This window comes from Drosophila persimilis, unplaced genomic scaffold, assembly GCF_003286085.1.
Source record: "Drosophila persimilis strain 14011-0111.01,24,50 unplaced genomic scaffold, DperRS2 tig00000732-arrow-arrow-pilon, whole genome shotgun sequence".
Lineage (NCBI taxonomy): Eukaryota > Metazoa > Arthropoda > Insecta > Diptera > Drosophilidae > Drosophila > Drosophila persimilis.
The window spans coordinates 1,141,660-1,151,633 of NW_020825345.1; the positions used below are offsets into that span (position 1 = coordinate 1,141,660).

At 48.7% G+C, this 9,974-nt stretch overlaps 2 protein-coding genes across 3 annotated transcripts; one reads left to right on the forward strand and one right to left on the reverse strand.

Moving 5' to 3' along the window:
• The first annotated feature begins 806 nt into the window (after window positions 1–806).
• LOC6601227 (TBC1 domain family member 9) lies at window positions 807–7,040 on the forward strand. 2 transcript variants are annotated; one of them, XM_026992362.1, is made up of 11 exons: window positions 807–917; window positions 1,477–1,643; window positions 1,898–2,156; window positions 2,224–2,785; window positions 2,845–2,993; window positions 3,060–4,458; window positions 4,514–4,731; window positions 5,566–5,804; window positions 5,922–6,272; window positions 6,333–6,427; window positions 6,501–7,040. In XM_026992362.1, exons 1-11 carry the CDS (start codon window positions 874–876, stop codon window positions 6,798–6,800), a joined length of 3,783 nt encoding a protein of 1,260 aa, XP_026848163.1. In that variant the 5' UTR covers window positions 807–873; the 3' UTR covers window positions 6,801–7,040. The 2 variants fall into 2 exon arrangements, with proteins under 2 accessions (XP_026848163.1, XP_002026285.1); XM_002026249.2 differs by having other exon boundaries at window positions 5,566–6,272.
• LOC6601152 (pre-rRNA-processing protein TSR1 homolog) lies at window positions 6,944–9,746 on the reverse strand. Its single transcript, XM_002026248.2, has 4 exons — window positions 9,601–9,746; window positions 7,980–9,538; window positions 7,649–7,915; window positions 6,944–7,587 (listed from the first exon to the last, which is right to left on the reverse strand). The coding sequence occupies exons 1-4, from the start codon at window positions 9,704–9,706 to the stop codon at window positions 7,072–7,074; spliced, it is 2,448 nt and encodes an 815-aa protein (XP_002026284.1). The 5' UTR covers window positions 9,707–9,746; the 3' UTR covers window positions 6,944–7,071.
• Window positions 9,747–9,974: the final 228 nt, after the last annotated feature.

Consider the following 9,974-nt stretch of genomic DNA (forward strand, 5'->3'; position numbering starts at 1 on the left):
TCACTCAAAATTTTGTAGCACGGCACGTTTTTATTTCGTTTCGATTCAGATACACGACACGAATAATGAAAAAGGTTAAGTTTGACATTAACCGTTAGGTTTGGGCTTACTGAGCACAGAAAAAAATTCGAACAATGCGCCAACTTCAGAAAAATTAATAGTAACAGTAGGCGTACTCTTGAAAATATGAATGTCGGACTAAATGGTTGTTTACATTTTGCACCATGCCAGAAATATGTAGTCATGCCGTATTAACCATTTTTTCGCTCTCAATATACATATGAGTTTCCCGTTCGGTTTTTACATCTGATCTCACTGCCTTGCTCAAAGTGGAACGCCACCTGTATTAATGTTCTTTGTTGATTGCATTTCAGGAGTCCCCTGAATGAGTGTCACTTATCGTTTTTGATGTTTTATAGGAAAGGATTCAATCGGATAAAATTATGTTTTAAGGGCTAAGGGTCGCATTTAGCTAGTTTATATTCAACCGAATATCAAAACATTGACAGGGAACGATTAACCCATTGTCGACCAATGGGTATTAAAATACTCTCCACGAAAATGGTGAATTTTGAAGAATTTTAGCGCAGCTTTTTATGCAAAAATGAAGGATAGGATTGTCCTACAAGAGGAATTATTATTATAGATATTATTTTTCTCGGAATAACTCAAGTTGTTATCCAGTTTAAACAAAGGGGGCTTAAGTGGGCTAAGTTCGTTCTTTCATCGGTGTATTTACGGTATATTTTGGTATATTTCTGAGGGTCAGTCACGATGCATACAACAACAAAATAAACGAATGCAGTATTAAACAAAGACGAAATTTTGTTTCTTCGACTGTGCTAGCCGTCAAATAGGCTAAACAAGAGCAAAATGTGGATTGAGCCGAAGGAGTTGCTGTTGCCGTCGACGTTTTGGTAAGTGTTCCAATCCCTTTTCTTGTCTTTGGTCGGTGGGGGGGTGGTGTGGCGAGATGCCGATGCCTAATTTAAACACCAACTAGAGTGCTGGTATGTATGCGTGTGTATGCAGTGTTATGTTTATGGAAGGTGTATCATGAAAACAATTGATCGCGATGCACATCAATAAGAATAGTGCCTTAACTCGCGTACAGAGGCCACGCATAAACGAATGTTGATTTGTTTAATTGTGTTGGCGCTCTTTGTTGATAACTAATTGAGAGGGTTCAAGTCGCCATGGCGGCTCTGCGGCAGCCTATTGGATTCTGCTCTGATTTCACAACGCAATTTCCTGCGGAAAAACAGCTGTGCCCACACCCGGCGGCCGAGTGCAGAGACTCGGTAGCTTGAAAATTGATTGCCAACTGTGTTTCGTGCTGCGTAGAAAAACACCCAACCCACCCGAAGAACTCACGCACACACACATATAATCATGAATGCTGTATGCCACCAATGCCGCCCCCCCTTTCCCTTCGAATTGCATCTGGTTTTTTACTCCCATTTTCTGCCCCAACAGGATTGCCGAAATGTACTCCAGGTACTTCGTGCTACAGAAACGTCGCGGCCACGGCGAGTCGCGCGGCTTTGGGTCCATGCTGGTGGGCACCTACGACAGTGTTTGGAACACCAAGCCGGCTCCGTATCGCATTGTACACCGGACACCGTCCTCGGAAGTTTCTTACGGTAGGTTCAAGTGCATTGGGAATGGAATCGGTGTCCCACCTTATCAGTGCCTTGCCATGTGCGGCAGAGGCGGGTATATGAGTCATGGCCTGGCGTTGATTTCTGTGGTTTTTATGGGTGTATTGTATACAGCCAGGGGCCCCATATAAATCATTGTTTTTCACCCACGGCTCCAAGATTCTCTTATGTAATGTAAAACAAATGAGATTACACAGCTTCGTTTATAATGGAATACAAATTCCTGAACCCCATAGAAATCGCCATTGGAATAACGCAGGATGAGATTGCAAAGGACTGGGAATGGCTGCAGGCGAATCTCTTCAATGTGCTCAACGAAATGGAGAACGAGGACGAGGTTACAAACTTTACTATATGCAAAATCAAATCGCTCTACACACAAAATAATCAAGATGAAACTGGCGAAACGGCCGACTTCAAGGTGATGACCTCTCAGTTTAGACAAACCTTCAAAATGCCGGAGGAAGAGCGTCTGGTCAACTCCTACTCGGCCACGTAAGGCTTACCGGAAGACTGCGACACATTTTGAACCGAATCTTAATTGGGTTTTTTTGCATTCCAGATATGTGAAGAACAAGATACCGCGTCAGGGTCAGCTATACATCTCTTTGAATCACGTCTGCTTCTACTCGTATATGCTGGGTCATGAGGTCAAGAGGATAATACGCTTTGCCGAGCTGGAGGACATCAGTCGGAATGCAAATACGATTTACTTGAAGACCACCAACAATATGACATACAATTTTACGCTGATCTTCAATGCCGGCGAGGCACATCTGCTGATCGAGCAGCTCAACAAAATGGCCATACAACAGCTGATCCAGGATCCAGAGAGTCCAGTGGTCGATCATGATCCGTCGAACTTTGCCCGACTGGGCGCTAAATCATCCAAGAAACCGGTTCTGCTCAGGGATCTGACAGCCCGCCAGAAGTCCGAGGAGTTTCGCATTTATTTCCGCTTACCCCAAACGGAGATAATCGATGGGAAGATCAAGGCAAACATTTGGACACCCTACTCGAAGCGGTTTAATGCTGGCTACATATATTTGTCGCCCAATTTCTTTTGCTTTCGCAGCGATGTCAAGGACTTGGTTAGTGTGGTCATACCCATGAAAACAATAAAGGTAAGGGGAGAACCTGTGCTTCACTGCAGCATGGTTTCATTGTTTTTTTTATACTGCAGAGTGTGGAAAAGAAGGACGATGGGCAGCAGCGTTTTGACAATCAAATTGTCATCATCACGTCGGAGAATGTGCCTTTCATGTTTGCCCAGATCGTCGATAGAGAGGTGCTGATCTCAAAAATAACAGATCTACTCTCCCGCATTCATGTGTAAGTTGTGCCGCCCCTTTTAAATTCGAATAAGACGCCATTTCACAATACGATTATCTGTTGCAGTCCCGTGAGTCGGGAACGTGCCAAGTACGACATCTCCTGGAGCAAGCAGACAGCCTTGATGAACACATTCAAGACACAGTTCAGTTCAGAAATAATCAGGAATCAGGAGGAGAAGATGGTGCGTTGGGAGGCGCATTTCCGTGACTTTGGACGCGGCATTGGCATGTTCCGCACCACCGATGTCATAAATCTCATTGTGGAGGGCATTCCGGACCAGTTGCGTCAGGAGATTTGGTTGATCTTCTCCGGTGCCATTCACGACAAGGAAATGAATCCCGGATTGTACGAGGATTTGGTGGAGAAGGCTGCCTGCATTAAGGATTGCTTTGCTCACGACGAAATCGACAGGGATCTGCCCCGTTCACTGCCCGAGCATCCGGCATTCCAGAGCACAGACGGCATTGGCGCACTGAGGCGCGTCCTGCAAGCCTATGCCCTGCGCAATCCGCAGGTGGGTTACTGCCAGGCCATGAACATTGTCTCGTCGGTATTCCTGCTGTTCTGCGACGAAGAGAACGCCTTCTGGATGCTGGCCAGCCTGTGCGAGAACCTCTTGCCGGACTACTACAAGGACAAGGTGGTGGGGGCACAGATTGATCAGGGCGTGCTCAATGAACTGGTCGAAACTCATCTGGCCGATCTGCACGAGCATCTGGAGCAGCTGGGCGTCATCAAAATGATCTCCATTTCGTGGTTCCTCACCATCTTCATGAGCGTAATCAGCTATGAGAGCTCGCTCCACATACTCGACTGTTTCTTCTACGAGGGCGCCAAGATCATCTTTATGGTGGCTTTGCAGATCATCGAATGGAATCGCGACAAGCTGCTCAAGTGCCAGGACGATGGCGAGGCCATGCTGGTGCTGCAAAACTATCTGGAGGGCATTTACAATCCCGACTATCAAGTGCCGCCTTCCACGGACAAACGCAAGATGGAACGCTCACAGACGCAAACTGTGCAGACCCTCATCCACGAGGCGTACACAAAATTCGGCGAGGAACTGACCCAGCAGCGCATCGAGGAGCTGCGCAACAAGCACCGACGCCTGACCATGCGTCAGTTTGACATTGACAACGAGAAGACCGTTGTCAAGGCCTATTTACAGAATCCCTATTTCGATCGAAACGAGCTGCACATGCTGCTCACCATCATCCGAGAGGAAAAACACGCGTTGAAGTCCATGCAGCAGCAGCAGAAGGCACAATGCTCGCTGTCGGAGACGCCGCAGCTGCTGCATCATCAATCGCCCACCAGGGTACCGAATGACCCTGTCCCTGGTGGCAGTAATGGCAGATACGAGGCCTACTGGGTCAACTATGAGGTATTCCACACACTCTTCACAGAGCTAACTCCCTGGCGGAAGTGTGTCAGCGTGGACCTTGGCGAAAAGTTGTTCAGGGTAAGAGGAGAAAAGTACAATTTTGTATTATTTATCATTTTTTATGTGTTTTCAGCTCACAGACAAGAAGGGTACTGGATATCTGGATTTTGGACAGCTTATCAATGCCCTGGGCTTGGTTTGCTCCTCCAAGAGCATGGAGAAACTGAAATTACTTTATGTGTTGCATTTGCCGCCTCTGTTATCCAAGGCGGAAATCGAACGATCACGTCGTCCGCGTCCACGGACCAAAGATGATGCCGAGGAGGCCTTTGAGGCGGAAGATTTCTTTGAGTGAGTGGAATTTGTGCTGTAAATTATTCTGTACATTTTTATGCCCGATAATCCAAGAGTTTAGGGATATATTAGTTTTGTGGTGGATGTGGAAACCACAAAGTGTACGTGTGTAACACCCAGAAGAAAGCGTTTTCGAACCCGATATTCCGATATAGCCATGTCTATAAGATCTAGAGCAACCAAATTTTGTGTGCAGACTCCTGTGATATCAAGGTTTTTTCAAAGTTGTCCTGACCTTATCTAGCTGATTGCAGAATTGGGATCAGATCGGATTATTATTATAGCCAGAAGGAACAAATGATTCTCTCTCTCTCTCTTTCTCACTCTCTTTCTATCTCTCACACACTCTTCCTCGTGCAGCGTTCGCCCCTTGGCGGAGGAGAGCGAGATATTACGTCTGGTGTTGGCGTGAGAAGTGAAAGAGAGTGAGACGGATAGATGTAGGGGATATATTAAAACAGTAGATAAGTGAAATCAGATAAAACATTATACATTTATAATCAAATAGGACATTAAGTGGAAAGAGTATAAACGAAGTGCAAGAAATAACATTAGAACATAATTAGCGCACGTGTTTCCTCTCTTTCTCTCTCTTTAGTAAAAGAGAGAGAGAGAGGGAGAGAAAGAGAGAGATAGACATGCGGCAGTCATCGCGATGCATCGGCTGCGATAACAATTCCAGCGCTTACGTATTAAATGTATTGTGTAAGTTACAGTAAAGTGCATCATAAGATCACATACATATAAACTGACTGAGTACCGGGTATAAAAGTGTAACAGTAGCACAACGCTCCAGCTTTTTACCTGATAATTTCATGATTCTCTTTACAGCGACGATGCTTCAGAGTCCATGGAGGCTTTGCCCTCGCCCTCGGATCATCAATTTGATGCCGATGACTATGCTCTGATCAGTGCCACACAGCATTTGCATAATCTGGCGGGTATATCGGGCAATACGTTCATGGATCTATCACGCAACACGCCCAATTTGTCGCTGAATTCCAACACCTCCTCGCTGGCGCAGCGCAATTCAACATTCTATGTGGATCTGCCAGCAGCAGCACTCCCGGGTACTACTACTGCTACTGCAACACGCTCCGATGCTGGGCGGGATGACGACGGCCAAGAGTTCGGCCTACGCCAGCAGGGACGTTACGAATCGATTGACACATTTTCGGATATTTCAGATCTGGGAGCGGCACGAATGACTCCGCCGCCGGGAGCGACTGCTGGAGCAGCCTCAGCTTCCGCGGCTGCTGCTGCTGCAGCCGATAAAATGCTTCTGAATGTCGAGACTATATCGAATTTCTCACAGATCAGTGACCTGGTTGCTGCCACGCGACTGGAGCGTGCCGACTCGAATGCCACGGATTCGAGAAGCCTGGGCAGCCTCGGCTATCTGCTCGACCAGCCCGATGAGGGGGCCTCGGGCTCGCATCAGACCATTCCGCATTTGCGCAAGGAGAACTTCCAGCTGCTGTGGCGCAGCATTATCGAGATCATGGGCTGTGTGCAGGACGAGGAGATGCGAATGGCATGTAAGTGATGCCACATGTCCCCAGTAATCGGTTGCATTGTAAGGCTCTTTTTGTTTACAGATGAGAATCTGCTGGAACTGGGAAACAGCAACATCAAAAAGGAACCCAGCCTAGAGAGCTTTACCCAACTCAATTTGGGCGGCAGCGGCGATGAGGTAAGCAGTCCTTAATCCCACCCAAACTGTGACTAAACTGAAGGTCATTCCCTTGTATAAATGTGTTCTACAGCAACCGGATAGCAATGGCAACCCCACAACGCCCGCAGCAGAGCACAGCAGCACCACCCGTCTATTTGTGGCACTCGAGGAGGAGCTCCGTCAGGCCAGCGGGAAGCCCAGCAGCAGCAGGGGTAGCAGCAGTAGCAGCACAAACACCTCCGAGGCCTGGCACATATCCATCAATCAATTTATAGCCACGGTTCTCACCGTGAATACCATTGTACAAGGTTTCCAAACACCCATCCAAATAACCGAACAGGTCGAACAGCTCCAGAAGAAGCGACGCAAATGTCTATCCACCAATTACTAAATTCCAGCCCCGCCATCAGTCCTGTCCCCCGCCCCATCCCAGTACAATAATCCCTGCTACCAAATCCTAGCCGGAAATCTGTATTAACACCCCCTCCGCTCGATCTATCTACCTTTGTGCAATGTGGTAGGCTTTTAATCGTATCCATGTTTTGTGTATGTATATTGTACTCGTATTGCCTCTACCTTAAATTAAGACAATTGTTTGTGAATATAATTCTATTATTCCTATTATCAAAAACGAGGTTTACGTGTGTGTCTGTATGTACATTCTACATATCCATGGCTACCTGTTGCTGCTGTTCGATTCTCCTGTTCGCCGCCACCTGTTGGCGCTCGTTCTCCGCCGTGCGCACCAGGCACTCCTCGTAGGTCCACTTGGGAAAGACCCGCTTATACAGATACATGAAGGCCGTGTCGTAGGATCGCAGCTGTCCATCGAAGTAGCACTTCATGTGGCCATGCGTACCCAGCGACTCCTTGATGTGGCCCAATCGTCCGCATTTGGTCCTTAGTTTAACGGGCTTGAAGTACTCGACATCCTCCTTGTAGAAGAACATGTAGCGTATCGTGGCCGATTTGCGATTGATGCGCATGGGGTGGCCACTGAGGACGACGCGCTTGAGCACGATGCGATCTGGATTACACGAGATGAGGCGTCCGCGGGCCACCAAGGCCAGCGTCGAGTCGGGATTCACTTTGAATGCCAGCACAGCGGAGGGAGGGAACTGAATCGGTGCATAAAAGGTGGCGCAGACTGTCTCATACGGACGGAAGTAGCGCTCAAACTGCAAATAAATTCAACCATTGGCAGGGATTCATATGGAGATCATAGAGTGCGTCTCTCACCTTGTGCTTGTCGCCGTTGGTGTGTTGGCTGTAAATAGGATTGACCACAAAGCGGCGATAGCCACACTGTACAATCAGCTCCTCCTTGGATTTGAGGGGAACCTCAGAGTCGGGCATGCGCTGCAGCACGACATTCATCACGCACATCTGATGCTCGTGCGGCAGCATGCCATACACAATGATGTTGTCGGTGAGCTGGGCGGACTTGAAGGCGGCCCAACGGCTGGCGGGCACATTGATCACATGGAGCGTGATGTAGAGACCAGGCTGCAAAGAAGAAACTCGAGATTAGAAGGGACTCCAAAGCGGGATATCAGAATACGAAGCTTACCAAAATACCGTCGAAATCCTTGGCTTCGGCCAGAACCCTCCTTTTGGTGCGGTCGAAATTCTTGAATTGGTAAATGCGAGAATAGTCGCTGGGCAGATTCTCCTTGGCATCCCATGGCGAAGTCCTGAAGGACTCTAGGCCACGGTACTTCTGGAATCGCTCGTGGGCGGGTACATCCAGCGGCGTGTCTATCTCATCGGGCCAGAGCTGATCTGTGCGTGCTTGCTGCAGTTTTTGCATGGTTTCGCGCTCCTCCTGGAAGTCCATCTGCTGGTCGTATTTTTCGTCGTTGACGGCTGCCTCCGATGACACTGAAACGCTGTCCTGGAACTCCTCCGTATCGGAGTCGCGTTTCTCGCATTCATCCTCGAAGGATTTGTTGTCACAGGACATGAAGTCCTCGTCATCTTCAGCTTCCTCATCATCGTCGCTCATGTCCTCGTCGTCTTCCTCCTTGTCTGGATCCTCTACCTCTTCGATGTCGGGTATCCAGGCCGCTTGGTACTCGCTGAAGCCCTTGGGCACTCGCTTAACCAGCTTCATCTTTTTGGTTTCCTTTTGGGAGGCCTCGATCTCCTCCTCGGTGGGCCACGTCTGCTCTGCGTCCATGGGATCGGGGATGTTCTCGCTCTGCAGCGAGGTGCGCTTCAGGGGATCACTGATATCAAGGAGTCGCACTGCCACATTTTCTCCATCGCGAGACTTGTCCAGCTTGTACGGATCTGGCGGGGCAACCACTTGACCCACCTGGAAGTCACCCAGCCCGGGAATATGCACCAGTCCATTGACATTCAGCGACTGTCCACGCAGGAAGCCAGTCACCTCCAGCGTGCCCAAATCATCGCTCGCCTCGCCATTGGGCTTAAACTCCACAATGTCACCGAAGAGATGCGGCCGATTCTCCACGTTGTGCAGAATGCGCTTCTTCTGTCCTCCGATGCGACGCATCACGTTCAGTCCCTCGGCGGCGGTGTCCAACTGCATGAGCTTCTCCTCGGGCAGCAGTTTGGAGATGATTTTCTGTGCTGCCTGCTTGCTGGCAGGACGACGCTTGGGATTCAGTGACTCCAGATCCATGAGAGCCACCAGGGGAGTGGGTATCCCTTGGGCGGAGATCATGTTGAAAATGCGCTGGCCCCAGCGGTCAAATATCTCGTCGTCCCCAAAGGAGGCCGATGTCAGAAGGAGCGTTGTATCGCATACCTTGAGGTAGTCCAGGACAATCAGTTCGTTGCCGCGTCCCACGGGTGGGGTGACAAAGGCGAATCGCTGCTTGAAACGCGGAAGATTCATGTAGGTAATCCCACTCGGAGATCTCTCCACCACCAGCTCGCTGTCGCAGCCCTCGAGGATGGCCAGGGCCGACTTGGGATCGATCTGCTCGTGCATAGGCAGCAGACACACCAGGAACGGAGCCGTGTTCTGGCCCCCAAGCTTCCGCTTCTGCTCCAGCACCTCATCGCGTTTGTTCTTTCGCAGTTGATTTTGCTGGTTGCGTCGCTGCTCCCTGCGCTGCTGCTGCTTGTGCCGGTGCGAGATGGCCTTAAACCCGATTTTGCCTGCGAGAATAATAGTTTTAAAGAGTTTGTTTTCCGGATTCGCACTTGTGGAGCATCCCTACCTTTTGTTGCATTCTCGATGGCTCCCTTGGAGCGATGACGGCCCGTTTTGTGGACCTTATTGGTTTGCTTCAGCGGCCCCGGTCTATGGAACGCGTGATCCGCCATGGTTACAGGTACTTTATCAAAGAAATTTCAATAAATTTACGCTGTTTTGGTTTTTTGCACGTGTTACCAGCAGTGTGACCGCGGATTTATGGATAGAATATACCGTCCAAACCTCAGAAATATACCAAAATATAAGAAAATATACCGTCTTATTTGAAAAATATACCGTAAATATACTGACGAATTCAAGTTCTATTATACATATTCCCCGTTTTTGATATTATTATTGCTAGCTAGATAGACATTAATGAACCTATTTGAACCAACT

What these genes read in the sequence shown, in the direction of transcription:
- LOC6601227 (XM_002026249.2), top strand. Translation starts at nt 874, where the DNA reads ATGTGGATTGAGCCGAAGGAGTTGCTGTTGCCGTCGACGTTTTG. An exon ending in CTGTTGCCGTCGACGTTTTG is followed by an intron (nt 918 to 1,476) that starts GTAAGTGTTCCA and finishes CTGCCCCAACAG; the next exon opens with GATTGCCGAAATGTACTCCA. An exon ending in GTCAACTCCTACTCGGCCAC is followed by an intron (nt 2,157 to 2,223) that starts GTAAGGCTTACC and finishes TTTGCATTCCAG; the next exon opens with ATATGTGAAGAACAAGATAC.
- LOC6601152 (XM_002026248.2), bottom strand. Translation starts at nt 9,706, where the DNA reads ATGGCGGATCACGCGTTCCATAGACCGGGGCCGCTGAAGCAAACCAAT. An exon ending in AGGATTTCGACGGTATTTTG is followed by an intron (nt 7,916 to 7,979) that starts GTAAGCTTCGTA and finishes TCTTCTTTGCAG; the next exon opens with CCTGGTCTCTACATCACGCT. An exon ending in CCAACGGCGACAAGCACAAG is followed by an intron (nt 7,588 to 7,648) that starts GTGAGAGACGCA and finishes ATTTATTTGCAG; the next exon opens with TTTGAGCGCTACTTCCGTCC.